Here is a 19,664-nt window from a genome sequence, read left to right on the forward strand (position 1 = left end):
AAAGGAATAAAATTCATTGGCTCGAGAAGTTGGGAGATCACAACTGATTTTAATGATCTCTCTCCTTTTCCACACAGGTTAAGCCAAGAGTGACAGAAAGGACATTAGAGCCTTGGGCAACTTGACCTGACCTGCAACTAGACCTGTCCTGGTTTCTAATGTAAGTAATTGAGGAAGATTCCCGTGTTAATCACAAGTAGGAAATCCTAGGAGGAGCTCTTAAAGCCGTATTTGCTATAAAATGCAATATGCAGGGAGGAAGGCCAGCCCGGTACCTCGCCTTAGACGCAAATCTCTCTCACTTGCTGTCCAGTGGCCTCGAATGCCCACCAACTAGGACCAAGGCACACCAACCAAATGTGCACCAACTGGGACCAAAGATGGAGTTTGTTTTGTTTTGTTTTGTTTCTGAAGAAAGGAGAGGAAATAAGTTAAAAATGAGAGGGAGTGGGTGAAGCCATCTTCCTGAAGAATTAAGCAATGGGTCCTTGAATGGAGCTAAACTCGGGCCCAGCTCCAGCGATCTTCCAGTGAAAAAATTGCAAGGGCCTTTCTATAGGCTTCTTTCCCTGAACCACAGAAATCGTACCTACCATTTCTTAAGGGCCTACTGTGTTCCAGGCGCTATACTCGGCATTTCACCATCCCTCTGAGTCCTCTCAACAATCCGTTAAGGTAGAAATGATCAACTCCATTGTACGGATGGGGAAACAGGGACTCGGGGAAGAGAAAGAGCTAGTGTGCACTAGAGCAGAAATCCAAACCCAGGCTGGCGGATGCCAAAGTTACGCGCTTAAACACCACTACGCTGGGTCTTGTGATCGCCATATAATGGTGACATTTGCCTCTGTGTGCTTTTTGTTAACCCCCAACTGTTTGGCTGTATGTCTCTCAGTACAAGTTATCAGAAACGCAAACAATATTGTGCCCTTGCTTAAGTATAGGAGGAAAGGACAAAAACATGGAGAGCTGAGCTTCAAAGGCTCCACCAAGAGCTGGTACTCTGGGGGAAGGAAAGAAGGGGCACCTTCTGGTCACTTCCTGCAGCCTGCAGGGGAACAGAATCATTACCACCACAACAGTCACAGCATCAGAGGAGCTAGAGGGGTCTGAGGGCTGGCCCATCGGTGGGAGCCTCCAAAGCAAGGCTTCCATGATAGACCTTTCCCTGTCCTTCACACACCCAAGTCTTAAGAGCCTGTTTTCTTTGATACTGAGTGAGTGGCTGCCAGAAGTACCAACATGTTTGATCAGCTACCCCATTCAACGGTTGGGTTCCAAAAAACTTGTGGCTATCTCTCCCCAATCCAGTTCACTTTTATAGGAAGAATGGCCTACACTTCTTCACCCTTGTTCTCGACATTTACCTGGCCTGTTCAACCAAACGATAGTGATGTGATCACATCAGCAAGGCTCTCGTTTCTTCAATGCCTACTTGCCGGAACACATCTTCACAGCAATGCTGTAAAGTATCATCCCCATCTTACAAATGTGGTCACAGAATTTGATGTCCAATGACCTGCCCGAAGCACACAGTGTCCAAACCAAGATTAAAATCTCCATCTGATGGAACTAGAGGGTATTAGGCTGAGCGAAATAAGTCAGTCAAAGACAATTATCCTATGATTTGACTCCTATGTGAAATTTAAGAAACAAAACAGAGGACCAGGGGGGAAGGGAGGGAAAATAAAAGAAGATGAAATCAGAGAGAGCGAACTGTTAACTCTAGGAAACAAACTGAGGGTTGCTGGAGGGGAGGGGCACGGTGGGAGGGGGGTAACTGGGTGATGGGCATAAGGAGGGCCTGTGGTGTAATGAGCACTGGGTGTTACACGCAACTGATGAATTATTGAACACTACATCTGAAACTAATGATGTACTATGTGTTAATTAATTGCATTTAAATTAAAAAAACAAATAAAATCTCCATCTGGATCATTCTAAAGACTATTCCCAAGAGGCACCAGTCACCTGGCTCATGTTTGCTAACCTCTCAGGGTTTTCTTACTATAATCCTCCCCACCGAAGACCAACTGGCGAAGAACCAACAGTTTGCAGACCACAAAGACTGGCCATATGCCCTCAAGGCTTTTCCCAAAGAAGATGTAGAAAGAGGTTTTGAGGACGGGGGGCATCCATATAATCAGTTTCTGACCTCCCCATGCACTGGCTTTAGAGGGGGTAATAAGACTGCAGGAGAAACTCCAGTATGTTAATAATTTCCTAAAAGCAGTGGTAACCCTTCAGGGACACATCTCCTAAGCCTTCTGGGCTCAAAGAGCCCTGGGGCATCGAGTCATGATCGAGAGGAGACAAGCCTTACCCCCCATCAGAATCACATTTCAAAGAGAGATTGTTAGGGGGTACTTACTTGTTGAGGGTACGGATATTCCGAGACCAGCCTTGAAGACCCCCAATGTTCTCCACATCATGAAATGATCCGACTGAGCACAGGAGGGGCTGGCATAATACTAATTAGGACCCAATCTGTTTATAGTAATAAGCCGCGACCCTTCAACAGGTGGGGACAGACATCAGTACGGAGCCTTGACGACGTCTCCTGCTACCCCAGACATGACAGTAATAAAGGACAGCCCATCCCAAACACGGCACAGCATATGAAGCTGTCAGTCAGTGGGATGAGCTGGGTTTTTCCTCACTCAGTTGTGAAGGTAGAGCCACTGTATGCGACACCATAATCTTAAGGGATAAATGTCACGTATTGCCATAGAGTAGGTCCTGAAAAATACCTGTCACTAAAGACTACTTTTGAGATAAAGCTCTGATGAAAAATATGCCAATCTAAACTCTTAGAGGGATTATTACATGGGGGTACACTCCAAACATATCTGTCTCACCTTACCAGGACTTTTTTTAAAAAAAGATTTTATTTATTTGGGAGAGAGAAAGAGAGAGAGCGCGTGCACACAAGCAGGGGTGGGGGGAGGCGCAGAGAGTGAGGGAGAAGCAGACTCCCCTGCCGAGCAAGGAGCCCGATGCGGGGCTCGTTCCCAGGACCCCAGGGTCCTGACCTGAGCCGAAGGCAGATGCTTAACTGACTGAGCCACCCAGGCGCCCCTCACCTTACCAGGATTTAAAACAATCTTGAGCTGCCGTAAACATTTCACGCGATACCAAATGAAGTCCTTTTCTACAGGATCCGTTTTTCCTTCCAAGCCGCTCCACGAACAACCTTGACTCATGTGGAGCAAGGTAGAAGATGCAGACTGCCATCCGAGCAAGCAGTACGACACGTCAGTACCTTCCTTCTAGGGCACGGACTCGGGCGAACACAGCGGTTCCCCACATCGGGAAGAATAAAGTGTCCTGTTCCTGCTTCCGGAAAAACTGAAGCAGAAATGAAATCCAAAAATGTCTGAGGGCGACCAAGAACTGTGGAGCTCGGCATTGATGACACCAACATTCTCCCCTCTTGCCGACCTTCTGTAAGCGGAGCTTCCCACGGGTCACGGGCAAAGCGGGGGAAGTCGCCGCGAAAAGAAAGGGCCGGGATGCTGAAGACCGTACTTGGGTCTCTAACTCTCCCACCATCACGACAGGGACTGCTAAGGAGAGCCACTAAGCCTTGGCCTCAGCGTGATTTTAGTCTGGCTTGTACCTACCCGAACTCGGAATCGAACGACTTTAGGACCTGACTCAATGCCTTTGAATACGGTGTCCGTTATCCATTGTTTACTTTCCTTCCTGTGCCCCCTTCCTCTTGGCTCTGTATTCTGCCTTATATATTTATTTCCCCATTGCTGCTTCCATCGGCTATCCTATATTTAAGGTTGGATGGGGGCGCCCGGAAGGCTCAGTCCATGAAGCATGTGACTCTTGATCTCAGGGTTGTGAGTTCAAGCCCCATGTTGGGTGTAGAGACGACTTAAAAATAAAGTCTGATTCAGAAAATAAAGTTCTATGTACATGGCCTTGAGCCATTTGGAGAAAAGCCACCACATAAACCCAAAAAACAAACAAGCAAAACCCAAATAACAAATCACCTATTTTAGCATGAGAGCAGGGGAGATACAGATAGCGACTGCTGTACATCGCTAGCCTCTTCGGAAGTGCTTGCAGGGAGCTGTGCATGCGTATCTGTGTGTCTGTACACGTGTACGCGGTGCCGTATAGGTCTTATCTTCACTTAATTCCTTTACCATCAAATCGAAGGTTCTGAAGTTTTTCCCATTTGGTTCCACAGACCAGTGAAAGACTTGTTAATACTAGGAATTGGTCCCTCTCCACCAAAGGCCTCAAAACATAGTGTTCTTAAAATAAGGGCATTATGAAAACAATCAACTGTTCTCCCTCACCTTTCCTAGATTATAGGGGCAAAAGAAGCCATTTTGTTGCTCTCATTTTTAAGATTATTTATGTATTTATTTTGGAAAGTCATCTCTACACCGAACGTGGGGCTCGAACCCACAACCCTGAGATCGGGAGTCTCACGCTCCACCGACTGAGCCCGCCAGGTGCCCCTCGTTGCTCTCACTTTTTAAATTATATTGCATGTGTCAGGAATTGGGTGTTCAGGGATAGCGTGTTCGCTCCTGCTGGTTGATATGGCAGTCTATCCCCCCAACCCAGCAGAAGAGAGAGAGAAACAGTCTCCTTACCCTGCTTTTCTGCAACATCCAATAGGTCTTGTGACAAGAACAAAACTCCTTGAGAACTAAGATAATTGCTTTGTGCCTTCCTGCTTCTGCCTTTCCAACTAAGCAGAGAAATTCTGAGGAGGCATTATGAACATCAGGAGACTTGTCTGATCAGTGGAAATGAGGGAGAATTCCTGGTGAGTGTGTGTGTGTTTGTGTGTGTGTAATTTCTCAGGTGAAATGGGAGGTAAGGTCAGAGAGGAGGGAAAGGCGTCACCTTCAGTGAATGTGCCCCTGCCGATCCCAGGGAGTTTACTCTCTAATGCCAGGTACCTCACGTCGCTGAGCGTCCCAGAGTCATCCTGAGAAAATATGAGATGGATCTACTGAGTCATAATGGGAAGAAGTGGCTTGGTAGAACTTTCAAGAAGATACCGGCAATATTCTGGAGCTGACATCTGGATGCAGGCCCAAGCGGCCCAGCCACATGACAAGGAGCAAGCGCAGCCGGGACTGAATCACAAAGGGAACGAAGGCATCATGCCACAAAATACAAGCGTTTGTATATACAGAACTGAGAAGCCGCAAAGTCACTAGGACGCATCAAACCCTATGGGAGGTGTGCTGATTGGAGGAGACGCTGGTTGACCACACGCACAGCGCTGAGAAAAAAGACTCCAGAGATAAACTGCAGAGGGATGTAAAGAGCAGGAGAGGTGAGGGAGGGGCTAGCCTTTAGGAGGTGGTCTAAGATGTTGGGGCTGGGAGTCCTGATGGCTTGGCTGCCCTGTCATCCGGGTGAAGTGTGAGCCACACTGAATCCAGAGGGGGTGCGTGGAGCCTGCCAGAGCAGGAGTCGCTCAGGGGTCACATACACACGGGTAGAAAACTGACGAGTGGATACACAAAACGTGCTACATCCAGACAAGGAAACATTATTTGGTCATAAAAAGGAACGGAGTACTGATCCGTGCTACAACTCGGATGAACCTCAAACACATGACACTAAGTCAATGGTTCTCTCTGTCCAGAACATCCAGCACGGGTAAGTCCGGAGAGACAGAGAGCAGACTGTTGGATGCCAGGGGCTGAGGGAGGGGGGAGTGGGGAGCGACTGCTAATGAGCACAAGCTCTCTTTCTGGAGCGATGCACCTGTCTTAAAACCAGGTAGAGGTGGTGATTATACAACATCACAAATGTACGAGATGCCACCGGATTACATCCCTGAGAGTGGTTCATCTTATGTGAATTTCACCTCAATAACACACACACACAGACGGCTAGAGCCTCTGCTTTGACGCCTCTGAACCGAAGTCTCCCTGGACTGCTGGGGAAGGAGACTGGCTGATGATTCTTCCTTTCTTCTCATTAAGTTGTAAACCCCTCAGCAGGGGCAGGCACTGGATTCGACTTACCACTCCGCCCCCTCAGGGCCCCGGGTATAAGAAGTGCTCCATCTTTGTGGAATGAACTTGAATTATCAGATGCTACATGTCAAGACAAGACAGCACTTTTTTTCCTCTCTGACTAGCAGTTGTTGCACATGTATAAATTTGAGTAGTTTCTGTTACACTAACTTAAAGATCAACTTGATTCAACAGCAAAATGGGGCTTCCCTTCCAGATGGTATCGAGCCATTCAGAAGAATGAAAATTTTAGTCCGCGATCTAGATGTTCGGCCTAACGGGCCTGAAAGGGGGGTATGAGGAGGGTGTATGGGGATGTATTTACTGAACTGCTCCCTCTTCATACAGGTGTTTTCAGCGCCAATGCAGGCAAAGCCCACGGTTACCTGTTGTTAAGCCCAGTGTTAACTTACTCCCATGGGATTCTTTATGTTTCTCTTGCTCTCAGAAACGCTCTAACTGAATCTCTCTGTAGTTCCACAAAGACAAAAGATGGAGGGTCTTCCGCCTTTGACAACTGTAGCAAATCTTTGCCTGTAGGATCCATGGTGGCTCAGATGATAGAGTGTACCTCACACGAGCCTGAATTTGCTGATTCCAAGATTTCTCAGCTAAATCCCGGAGCCAATGTTTACCTCAAGCCAAGATGGGGGGGGGAGGGCGGGAGGGTTGTGATGGGGAGGTTACAAGGACAAATGACAGGCTTATGTGGTACTCCCTCAGACTAGATCTGTGAAAACATTCTCTTCATTCATATTTCAGTTGATTGGTTTCATAAGAGCTAACAATTGAATGGATGTGAAATACGACCATTTTTAGAGAGACAGTGACTTGTCGAACTCCTGAAAAGTCGAGTGGTCTGTATGGACATTCAGAGAAGGAGGGTGTAAATGGCTCTGACGACCCAGCGGCCATGGATATTGATCCATATTTTCTTTAGCATCAATATTTTCCTTTTAACCAGGTGTCTCCACTGACAAGTTCTGTTTCCTTTCAGGATCCTTGATTTTTATAAGTTTTCTTGACAAAAAGTAAAATACTTTGAAAAGAATACAAACCCAACCTATAAAGATAACAAAGTTACACCTGATTTGACAATGGGAAGTGGCAACTGTTACTTAAGACTGAACGAAATGAGAAATTCAGTGAAAAGCTCTGGAAAGAGGTTTTACTCTAGAGTGGATTTGCAGTGTGAAGCTAATCTTTATAAATGGTACAAATAGAGGGCACACATGTCCCCAGGCTACAGAACTTCCTATGATTAAATGTATATTCCTGAGTAATTTTTTTAAAAAAAATCTAGTTTGACACTATTCCCTAGTCCCATCATCGCATTAGGTCAGTAATTTAAGTATAGGTTAATTATAACCTGAGGTTACTAACCAAGGAAAAGTCACTTCCTGGATTACAGTACCCTTATACTGTCTACAAATATGTTTGATTTCCTTCTTTCTTTCCTTTCTTCCTTCCCTCCTTCCCTCCCTCCCTCCCTCCTTTCCTCCCTAGATAGCACATATCAACAATAAAAGTTATTTTAAAACAATAGATTGTTCAGAAATATAAATTTGGGTTTGAAATAATACCTTTTCCCTATACTATACCATTTGTTTATTTTATTATTTTGTTTGATATCCTGAGATGTTTAAAGCCAGGAAGTGAAACAAAAAAAACTTCTGTTAACGGAATTATTTTAATGGTGCAAAAGCACACTTGGCTAATTTTTAGACTCATTCAAATTTAGCAGGCTTTGGATTCCACCATTTGACAGGGGAGGACTTTCTTGGTTCTCGAGCAACATGCTTCCTGAAAGCATACTGGGCATGAAGTAGTTTATATGCACCAAATTCAAGTTTAAAAAATCCCACTAATTCAAAAAACATAGGCTTGGGAAGAAATTCTTTCGAATAGACTAAAACTGGATCATCTGATTTTGTTTTTCTTGAAGAACAATAGAAGGTATATCCAGCAGGGTTCCAACATTCGCCTTAAACAATCACAACAATAAACAAACCCATATCAACACTCCATATATAGTAGTTGCTCAAATACTTGTTAAATGAAGAAAGAAATGAATGACTACATTAGCAAATAAATGTGTTGCTAGCTAACATTTTCTCTTGAAGAACAGACCGTGGTTAGGAGATAGGCTGTTTGGGGGCGCCTGGGTGGCACAGCGGTTAAGCGTCTGCCTTCGGCTCAGGGCGTGATCCCGGCGTTATGGGATCGAGCCCCACGTCAGGCTCCTCCGCTATGAGCCTGCTTCTTCCTCTCCCACTCCCCCTGCTTGTGTTCCCTCTCTCGCTGGCTGTCTCTATCTCTGTCGAATAAATAAATAAAATCTTTAAAAAAAAAAAAAAGGAGATAGGCTGTTTGAAACAAATTAGTATTCGGCAATTGTTCATTTTTACCATATTAGCATCCCGGTGGGTAAGTCACTGGGAAGGTTTCTCTTGAAGCTTATGCAAGAACCACATATTTGACCCGTGGGCATTTTCTTTTTTAAGGATTATATTGTTTATACCTGTTTTACAGCATCTGCTTTTTATAAAGCCAAACGCCAACTGCTTTTCTCTGACGATTTAAAAAAAATATGTCATAACAGTTAAGTACATTTTCATGATTCTACTTAGAACCTGATGAGCTTTTAGAATAATAAATACATACTATTCCTCCAAGTGGAGTGGATGCATGGGGCCATTAATCCCTGTAGCCTGATCTACATTTGCTGGAGGGAAGTCTATCTCCACGCAAGTTCAATGCCTCATCCCATTAGCACCTCATTCTCACTGTCCCAGGTCAGTAAAACAGCTTAGTTGAGAAACAAGCTGCTTCCAGGCATGTGTTCTGCCTTGCGTGGGGAAGAGGAGGGGTCGAGGAGGAAGGAAGAAAGGGAGAAGAGAAGAAACATGAACTAAGCTTCCGGTATATGCCAGTCCGCTACGGACTTTACATTTATGACCTCACCTAATAGTGACAACAACCCTGTGAGATGCCCTTCCTTACAGTCAGGGGCCTTGGGACTTTCTAGATTAAGTGACCCACCCAAGGCCCCACACTGTAAGTAGCAGGACTGAGATGTAAACCCACGTTCATCGGGTTCCGAAGCCTTCCTCTAGTCCGTTACATTACATGGCTGATTCATTCCCTTTAGCACCATGACTAATTATCCCATGCCCTGATGTTGGTCCCCACTAGCCTGGAAGCTCCTCAAAGCAGGTAACTTGCCTGTCCTCAGCTTCATATCCCTGGTACCTAGCTTGGTGCCTAACCCATAGTATCTCAAAACATAAATGTATGAATGAGTGAATGAATGAATGAATGAATGAACGAACCGGTAAGGGAAAAAAACCCCACAGCCTGCCAGAGCTAGAAGGTTCTAATCCAACCATCTCACTTTTCAGATGGGGAAACCATGGCCCAGAGAGATTAAGTCACTTGCCCTAGGTTAAGCGACTCATTAGTAAAAGATTCAGAACTCGAGTTCAAGTATCAAGTTCAAGACGCTACCACTTGGACAAATAGCTTTGGAAGCCTGCTCATCAGCTCCCTGTGGTTTCCAAAGCATTCTACCTTCCTGATTTCGTTCCTTAATCCCAAACTACTCCTTACACATGGGAAGCAATGGTGATTACGAGCGCCATTAGCCCACTAGAATGAGAGTTCCGGGAGGACAGGAAATTTTGCCTGTTTTGTTCACTTCAACATGACTGGTGCTTAGAAGGTGCTCAGTAAATATTTACTGAATAAATGAATATAGATTATTTCCTTTCCAGTGATGAGCAAATTCTTCACAGATGACAAATGTTAGCACAGATTACACTAACACTCAGTGACCAACCATTTCAGCAATACTGCTCAGTGAAATGGTACTCCTTTTTCCCTCCCCATTCTTCTCTCCTCCATCTTCATCTATAGAATGGGGAAAAATAATGGCATTTACCTCGGAAGGTGGGTGTAAGGATGAAAAGAGTTAATACAGACAAGCACTTAGCGTGGTGCTTCATACATAGTTAACTCTCACTAAACGATAGCTATTAATGTGTATATGATTTCTTCAAGACAATAACTAAATAAGGGTCCACATAATGGGGAGATGGAAGAAGCATGTCACAGATGCTCACATGTATGTTGTTTCTAGAATGTTTCTTGTGAAGTTAATGAAGGCAGAGAGAAGACATAACTAACCTTGAGATGGACATACGATGAGAATTTCTCAAATACTGCTATATTTCACATTCAAAAAAAATTACCTCTCCACGAGTTCTTGTCCGTTCCAGCAAAGAGTGTCGTTTTCAGCCACAGGGCTATGGCTGCAGACGTAGCCAGGCAAAGCGCTGTAGAAGCTGATGAAAGATTTCAGCTTCTGAATTAGTTCCCTGAAAGAAAAAGAAAGCATCTGTGCATAAGAGGCAAGTAAACCAAGTATGAGAAAAGTTTAATTTCCTTATCAGCATGACAGAAAGGCTCTGCCAGGCTGATTAGAGCAATAAATGATTTTAAAAGACATTCTTGGCTACAAGGCCACAATTTAGTTTTTTTTTTAAATCAATAAAATGATATTAGGGAAAAAAAGTTGCTTGCCATATAAGGTGTTGCTCCTATCAGAAGGATGATTTAATTCTAACATTCATTTTCTTACACGTTTGGCTTCCATTTTTTGTTCAGAATGCTGTTACCTACATTCTCGAAGGTACTGATTACAAGGCACACTGGAGCACTACATATCTTTTGGTTTCTGGGTGTAATTGAGTGCATTGATTGTAATTTACAATGCTATTACCCTAGAGATGGCCCCCTTTCCATATAGGCTCGGGCTAATAGTTGCAGATCAGAATTACAGGGTGCTCAGAGCAGTGTACGCTCTATGAAATTCTCCTGACAATATAGTCAGAGGAACTCACATCTGCTAGAGGAGGAAGGGTTCTTTGTTCTTTGTCTGTATATTGCGGTAACTATGGGGGGGGTGGGAGGCAGGAGGGGGTGGATCCTAGTATATTTTATTATTTATTTGCTTTGGCTTTTATGTTACATATAAGACATATGTGGGGGGGGAGAGAGAGAGTGAGAGCGAGAGTAAGAGACAGCGAGAGAGAGAGAGAGAGAGAGAGAGAGAAGAAGCGAGCAAGCATATTACATATGCAAATAGATATAAACACACACATAAATACCCAGCAAAATTTCTTGTTTCAGATGTACATGGACACACAAAATAACACACTATAGACTGGAGAGAAGTGGGTATGTTTATAAAGAAACATTAAAATATCTATACAACAGATGTCCGAAGGCAAACAAACGCAAATAAAATACTCTTTATTTTTCTAAAGAAAGGAAGTTAAAGCGTTCTTCATAACCAAGTCTATCTTAAGTCTCTACTAAGTTTTTGGAGACTCCGGCCAGGGAATTTGCTGGCAGTGGAGTAATTATTCAATACTGTCTCCAGGCTAAGAATGGACTGGCCTGATATATAGGCCTCTGGGGGAGCCAGAGGCCTGAATCTCATTTGGACACTGGTGGGAGTCCTGAGCCCAGAAAAGCCTTCTGGGGGTTGTTTTCCGATCTGGCCAAAAGAGGAAGCCTGGTGGAAATTATTTTCTTGCATTTTTTCCACTTTATTACCATAAAACGATTTGTTTCAACTGATGATTTAGAAGAGGGAGAGCACTTACAATATTCAGCACATCTTCACAAAGGCTCGGGTCACAGTAAAGCCAGGGTGATGGACAGAACAACTCCAGAAAGGTTATTGGGATATCTGTAACTCCTGACATCCCAACAGTTGCTTCCTGCCACGCTCAAAGCCCCTTCCAGCCTACTGCTGGTGGCTGAGCTCCGTCAGCCTCCAAAGTGAAGAGGCTCAATCCAGGGCTCCGAAAATAAAAGTCAACATTATAGTTTCTAACAGGAAAAAGATGGGTTCAATTAACGCTAATAGGAGAGATGCTCTGTTTTACAAGGTAATAATACAGTTCCCAAGAGTGGGAACTGAAAGAGGAAAGGCCGAGGCTGAGTAATTCCCCCCACTCCAGGAGGAAATGGAATATGGCCATTAGTCTAGGGGAGGCGACGGCCTGCTCTTTAATGAAAGAGTTTCCCTTAGGCCTCCTCCTACCTCGGAACCCTCTGTAAGATAGCACATGGCAAGAAAAATTGAACTCATGGCAAAGCTTTCCAATTTGACTTCCCTAGAAGTTAAAAGAGACAAAAAACCAACCCCCCCCACACACAAAACAAAAGCAAAGCCACTCTGAACTTCTCCCAGCCCCTGAACCCTTGCAGTTTTCTGCGCTGATTATAAAGATCACTGGCAAGCTGGAGAAGATTCAGAGAGGGTCCGTCAAAGTGTCAAGGGGATGAGGGGCCTGCCGTAAACATAAGACCTCTCCCTTTAGTATGGAAAGATATTACTTGGGGGGGGGGTCAAGATAAACGTCTAAGAAAAACTGCGAAGAATGTGAATAATGTGAACACAATCTGGGTCATCAAATTCTAGAACTCGGGGGAATCTCTTTGAAACTTGAGCAAGGTAACTTGGGGACATAAAAGGCCACCCCATGTCATAGAGTAGTCATTACCACCACAGGACATACAGGATGGACCTAGGAAGAGATTGTGTTTGAAACATTGGCTTCTGGATTAATTGCTTTGAATTCAGAACACAGTTTCATTGAGCAACCACACTATAATGATGGTTGGAGTCTCCAAACAGCCCCTGAAAACCTGTTAGGAGTAGTAGGTAAGAGCACTGATTTTGGAGTCTGACCCACTAAGTGTCAAATACCCGCTACTCCCTCACTCACTTGGCAGTGAAACCTTAGGCAAATTCTATACTCCTCTGGGCCTTAGTTTCCCTGACTGTAAAATGAAGCTAATGATAGGTCTCTATGATGACTGAGAAAAATGCACGAAAATTCTTCAGCGTAGTCCCTGGCACAAAGTAACCCCCCATGACATCCATCATGGTCAATATTACCATCATTATAAGCCAAGAGAATACGAATATTTAATGAAATATATATTATATTTCAGATAGTATGCAAGATAATTAAGATTTTTTTTCAAGCTCCAGGCAACTATTTTCTATGTGCAAGATGGATAAGTCTTTCATCGTTTGAGGTGGGTATTAATAAGCACAGCCATGTTCTCTCCCCACCTATTTTTCCTGGTATTCTTTTTCAAAGACGAGCTAGCTACAGGGCTGGGTAACCCCCTGGGCTAATCTGGTAAAGCAGTTCGAATGATCTTTGCCGGGTAAGACGGTGGTGGCCTTCAGAGGGATCTGTGTGTGTAAGAATCGGATGTGGAGGGCCAAGAGGAAGTCCAGTTAAATGTCAATTAGTCATCAGGGAAATGCAAATCAAAACCAGAGTAAGATATCACTTCACAGCCACTAGGATGACTATAGTAAAAACCTTCAAAAAATAATAAAATAAAATAAAATAAAATAAAATAAAATAAAAAAGACAGACAACAACAAGTGTTGCTGAAGATGTGGAGGAAGTGGAAACTTCACATTGTTGGTGGGAATGCAAAATGGCACAGCTGCTGTGGAAAACAGTTTGGCGACTCCTTACAAAGTCAAGTATAGGAGTTACCATATAGAAATAGAGTAGAAATGTTCAGAACAGGCAAATCTATAGAGACAGAAAGTAGATTAGTGGTTGCTTAGGGCTTGGGGGGGGGCGGAGAAGAGGGTTGAGGAATGATAGCTAACGGGCATGGGGCTTCTTGAGGTGCTGAAAATGTTCCGAAATTGATGGTGGTGATGGGTGCACAAGTCTGTGACTATACTAAAAACACTTGAATTACATACTTTAAATGGATGAATGGTGTGTTATACCAGCTTTATTGAGATATAACCCCAAAAAAGGGTAGAGAAGGGGGTGAGATACGTTTCAGAGGAAGAGAGGCTCGTCTACTAGGACAAGGGATGTCCGTTGGAGCAATGGACGGAGACGGTCAAGAGGGCCAGATGCGGCTCGATGTGAACTAGAAGCGTGGGCGAGGAGCGAGAATAGAAAATTTCAAGAGCTGCACACAATGATTAAAATCTATTCCTTCCTTCATCCTTTAAAATAAGGTCTGTTGGTTTTCTTTCTCCTTGTAAAAGAAATGTATGCTCACTATGGAGAATTTAAAAAATACAGAAAGGTAGAAGGAGGAAAAAAAAAAAAACCCTATTCATGGTCCTACCAGCCAGAGATAATCACTGTGAATATTTGGATAGATTTCCTTCTAGACTTGGCTCTCCAGTAGGCTTTTATGTTTATTCCTCTAAAACCTATCCTTCTGGATAGGCAAGTTCACGGAGTTCTTTTTCGTTCTCAGTGTACATCATTCGCATTAGAATCCAGCGTGTGTTTGATTAGAAAAGCACCTGAGAATCATGAAGCGAATGCAGGTTCTCAAAGAACTTTCGGTGCCTCTGGGGGTGAGGCAGTCCCCACGTTTGGGAGAAGAGAGAGCGGGGCTCTCCGCAAACTGGTGCCACAGGGCTGGCCATACCTTCACGTAAAACCTTCCACAGACGTGGGAGGGAAACTAGACCTCAGTCTCCAAGAGAAAGTTGGAGTTCTGAAAATAAATCCAGACGCCCTATTTTGCAGGCTAGAAGAAAGCCTTTCGAAACTGCTGGAGAGTTAATGAGCTTTTCAAAAGGGAGCGACAACAGGTGATAATGTCCTCGGACACCACAGCCCTGAGAGCAGCGGAGTGTGACAGGCGCAGTTTACCTCCTACCGAGTTCACTGGGCCTCTCTCATTTCCCCTCTTCTTTGTCACTCACTCCTGAACCCCGTCTGGCCTGGCAATGGAGGGTCTTTTGCTTTTATCTTTCCTTAAATAAAGCCTCCTATCCCTCTGCTTATAATCTTAAAAGGAGGCAAGGTGAATATTTCCGTATCTCTCTTTAAAGAAAGATACCTGCAACGAAATTAGGTGACATATTAATTACCCATGTAGGACTCAGTCCAGATTTCTTTTCTTTGTGCTAGTAGCCCATGACAGACAACAAAGGAACCTCCACCCATGAACTAAGGCAGTCTGCTCGACAGAATTGTCTCTAGGAAAAAAAAAAAAAAAGGATAGAACGTTTGGACAATTAGTTGCCCGGGATAGGAAAAACAATTTGATTGAAGGGAATGTTCTTTGATTCCCATTCCATTTTATTCTAATAGGCGCATGCCGCACATACCACTTGACATATAAATAGTCGAGCCTAGGGCTCTCACGTAGGTCAAACCCAACACTTGCTTACGGCAGTCTGCTCAGGGAAAAAAAAAGGTCTCTTCACAGAGCTTTCTATTCACTGTGTTAAATGTGGAACTAAAGGACAGGGCCCCTTTGCATGCACGAGCCATTTTGAAATATTGCGGCTGGGTGCACGTGATCTCCCCTGGAGGGCTCCCACCGTCCTCAAGAGGAGCGCCCCCTTCCTGGGGCGTGGGGGAGGGGATTCCCTTGGCTTTCTTGCGGTGATTTGCTTGGGCAGGCCTCAAAGCAGCACTAATTGGAAACCACTACGAGTAAAAACGGCCTTTCATCCCCAACTGCAGATCCTGAACTTTCCTCCTTTATCATTAAGGTTCTTTTTTTCTTAATATAAAGTAATAGGAGCTCATTATTTAAAAAAAAAAAAAAGAACTGAAAACTCAGAAAAGCAAATAACCTGCAATCATTATAACGGGAATGAAGCAGGATCAGGTAAACCCGTTTCTCTGCAGCAGAGAAACTTCCACCGTCTGATCCCAAACTCTAATTTTCTGCCATTCCAAAGAGTTGCCTGTACTTTTGTCTCATGCTGTTCCCTTTGCCTGGAACACCGTCTCTTCTCTCCTCCACCTGTTGAGTTTCTCATCTTCCGCCAACGCCGGGCTCAAGAGTTCCCTTTTCTAAGAAGCCTTTCTTGACTTTCGCAGGAGAGCTGCTACCTTCCCCAGCCACAGTGCCGCCACCCTTTTGAACACAGCTCTGCGATAACACTTGCCCCCTGTGTTTGAAAATTATCTGTGGGTGTCTCCCCCTAACTAGGCGAGGGGCTCTTTCTATTCATCAGAGCCTAATCCGTACACAACGCTTAGCATATAGATGGTGTTGACAAATGGTGAAAGAAGTAGAGGCCTATTTAGGGCAGAATGACTTGTACCAGACCCGAAACTCGTTGATTCATTCAGGACATACTTTGTTGTTTTGTTCGGAGGGTGGAAGGCACCACGGAGCTTACAAAGCTGCCTAGCCAAACCAGAGCAGCAGGCTGAGAGGGAGTGGGAGTGAGCATTGATTTTGGACCGGGGAGCTGAGATCGGCTTTTGTTCTTTTCTTTCTAGGTCATTTACTAGTGTCACCTAATCCATTGCCCCTTTAGACCAAGTCAGAGGGGGGAGGGGAGGAGGAGCAGCGCAGGAAGGGGAAGGGTGGGACACACAGATGCAATTTCACAGGGTGGAGGGACTGAGCCACTTTCTCACACGTTAGCAGTTGGGCCACGATGGACTATTCTGGACTATTCGACTGAGATGTGGGGCTTAGAAAAAGGACAGATAGCGCTCACGCGTTCCACCAAACTTTAGGGGGCTGCGCGAATGACAAGGTAAACAGTATCATATGGGAAGCGGTGAAGGAGCCTGTTAGGAGGCCCAAGGAGGGAGAGGCTGCCGCTCAGAAGTGCCGAAGACATGAGCGCTGGCAAGGGCTGGAAATCGCATTGCCTCTATTCTGGTTGCTTACTTGTGCATCTTGTCCTACCCCGTTTTAAATCTGATGACAGATATTTTCAATATTTCTACCTTAATGGAACACTGACTCCCATACGCAGGCCGCCGGTTGAGTATTAAATCGCCTTTAAATTGAACTAAGCTATTTCTAAGATTAGTTGCGTGTTGCAAACTACCCAGTTGGGGGCAGACAAAACAAACAGATGACTTCTGAATGCTCCCAAAGGGATCCTGCATTTCTTTGTGTGTTGTTATTTTAATAAGGCGAAGGGCTTTTCAACTCATAATCAGATTCAGACAGCTTGCTCCCAACCTCCACAGACGAAAAGCTACCATAGGGTTACTTTCCAATTATCATATTTTTAACCACGGAGGATGGAGCTTGGGCATGGTGTGAGGGGTGCTGGAGGCACACATATTTTTCTGGACAGTGCGAAATGCTGTGCAGGACATACCGAGAAATTTATAGAGGTACTAACACTCTCCCAAACCAAGCCCTCCTAATAACATCAGATTGCGGGGGCCAGGGCATGGAGCAAGAGATCATCTTAATCCTCGAGTCTCCCCTCTTCCTAAGAGGGTTTACAATGCCTATTGGAGGGAGTTAAATGAAATCAGACACTCTCCTGTTGTTTCACTTTCTTATTCTGCAAGAGAATTCAGGAGGAATGACTTGGACGCTAAGGCTCCAGTTTGCAAAAGACGAGAAGCATCAGGGGGCGGGCTCGTGCTCCCAACACCCAAAGGAGCCCTGCTCGACCATCCCTTACTCAAGCCTACAGGCTCTGTAGTTTTTCTTACTATCTTTTCTTTTCTTTGGGGCTTAGCAGCAAGTTCAGAAAGTAATCTGAACAAAGTGCCAATCTGGGTGCCCAGCCGAGAACCCATTCATCGGTTTCTTTTTTCCCTGGAGGATTTGAATACCATAGAGCCCTCGCTGGTAAGGCAATAGGGAGTGGGTCCCACAAGAGCCCAAGACAGAGGCCATGGCAGCAGGGCCTTGATAAAGTAAGGCCTCCTACTTACTCATAAATGTGTCTAGGTTGGCAGGGTAGTCTCAAAATGGGACTGGGGTGGTGTGTTTCGTTTGAAAAAGCTCTGCATGTGATTCTGGTACAAATTCATACACCACCTGCTCTGTGAAGGCCTGCTCTAACTCCCTGGGCAGAGGCTCTCACTCCTCCTGTGGGCTGCCTCTAGGGATAGACTCTGGACACTCTTTGCCCTTATAAAACTGTTCTGGAATTATTGGCATTTAAGTCTATTTCCACATTAGACTGCTTTGGAGAGCTGAGATTGTGTCTTGATTTTTGATGCCCAGGACACAGCCTGGCACATACTAGGTATTTCCTAAATTTCTGCAGAGTTGAATAAAGCAATAGATATAAAAATACATATTATTGTATAATATGATATAAATATATAACATATTATTACATTTATAATATATAAGTGTAATTTATAATTTAAACATTCCACTTATTAATTTAATTTTATTTTAAAAGTTTTTTCAGGGGCGCCTGGGTGGTCAGTCATTAAGCGCGTCTGCCTCCGGCTCAGGGCGTGATCCTGGCGTTCTGGGATCGAGCCCCACATGTCGAGCTCCTCCGCTGGGAGCCTGCTTCTTCCTCTCCCACTCCCCCTGCTTGTGTTCCCTCCCTCGCTGGCTGTCTCTCTCTCTATCTGTCAAATAAATAAATAAAATCTTTAAAAAAAATAAAGTTTTTTGAGATTTTATTTTCAAGTAATTTCTACACCCAATGTGGGGCTCGAGCTCACAACCCCGAGATCAAGAGTTGCATGCTCCCCTGACTGAGCCAGCCAGGTGCCCCTCTTATTAATTTTAATTAATAATTATATAGTATGATATAATATAATACATTTGTATTATATTTTATTTTTGTATGTTATTTATAAATAGTGTAATTACAAATTATATATAATTATAAATATTGATGTATTAGTAATTCATTGTATATCTATTCTTCATTATTAATATTAATATGTAATGTGTTATATATTATAATAGTACAATATAAATATAAATTATTCACCTTGGTGCAATATGCAAGGGGTTTCCCCTAGGTAAAGGTCAATGACTGAGGTTAATTTCTCAGGTGGTCTGGGCAAAGCGTGAAAACAATGGAGAACAACAGACAAAGGAAAGTCAGTGGTTAAAGAAGGTCTAGAGAAATGACCAGATTTTGTCTTCCCAGAATGACAAAAACTTTCCACAGATCCCCTATACTACAGGGATATGGTTCTCAAATATCTTGGTGCCAGGACCCTGTGGCAATTTGTAAATACGTCCACAAATTCTTTGATGCTCCTTCCTTCTAGAGGCAGAATTTCATTTCCCTCCCCTTGAGTGTGGACTAGAATTGGGAACTCACTTCTAACAACTTGATGTCAGAATTGACAGTATGTCACTTCCCAGACTAGGTCAGAAAAGACATCACAGCTTGCTCCTTGCTGTCCTCCACGGAGCGCATATTCTGGGGAAGCCAGCAGCCAAGGTCCATGTGGTGAGGGCCTGAGGCCTCCTTTCAACAACCAGCACTAACTTGCTAAGTGAGCCGCTTTGGAAGTAGGTCTACACTTTATATGACTACAGCCCCAGAAACTGACCGAAACTTCTTTAAAGCCCGACAACCACCCAGCTAAGCTGCTCCTGAACGCCTAACAGAAACTGTGAGATAATAAATGTTGGTTGTTTTAAGTCACTATGTTTTGGGATAATTTGTTATGTAGCAGTGGGTAACTAATACAACCCCTTTATACTCTTAAAAATGATTGGGGGGGGCGCCTGGGTGGTGCAGTCGTTAAGCGTCTGCCTTCGGCTCAGGGCATGATCCCAGCGTTCTGGGATCGAGCCCCACATCAGGCTCCTCTGCTGGGAGCCTGCTTCTTCCTCTCCCACTTCCCCTGCTTGTGTTCCCTTTCTCGC

The 19,664-nt window shown here is 44.3% G+C and overlaps 1 protein-coding gene across 1 annotated transcript in view; it reads right to left on the reverse strand.

Annotated features, from left to right (window-relative positions):
* Positions 1 to 19,664, reverse strand: part of GPC3 (glypican 3) — a 417,949-nt gene that overhangs the window by 118,834 nt on the left and 279,451 nt on the right. Inside the window, exon 5 of the mRNA XM_040627476.1 lies at positions 10,256 to 10,381. Coding sequence (XP_040483410.1) covers positions 10,256 to 10,381 — 126 coding nt within the window. The remainder of the gene's footprint in view (positions 1 to 10,255; positions 10,382 to 19,664) is intronic.

The sequence above is a fragment of the Ursus maritimus genome (genome assembly GCF_017311325.1).
Source record: "Ursus maritimus isolate PB19 chromosome X unlocalized genomic scaffold, ASM1731132v1 scaffold_X1, whole genome shotgun sequence".
Classification (NCBI taxonomy): domain Eukaryota; kingdom Metazoa; phylum Chordata; class Mammalia; order Carnivora; family Ursidae; genus Ursus; species Ursus maritimus.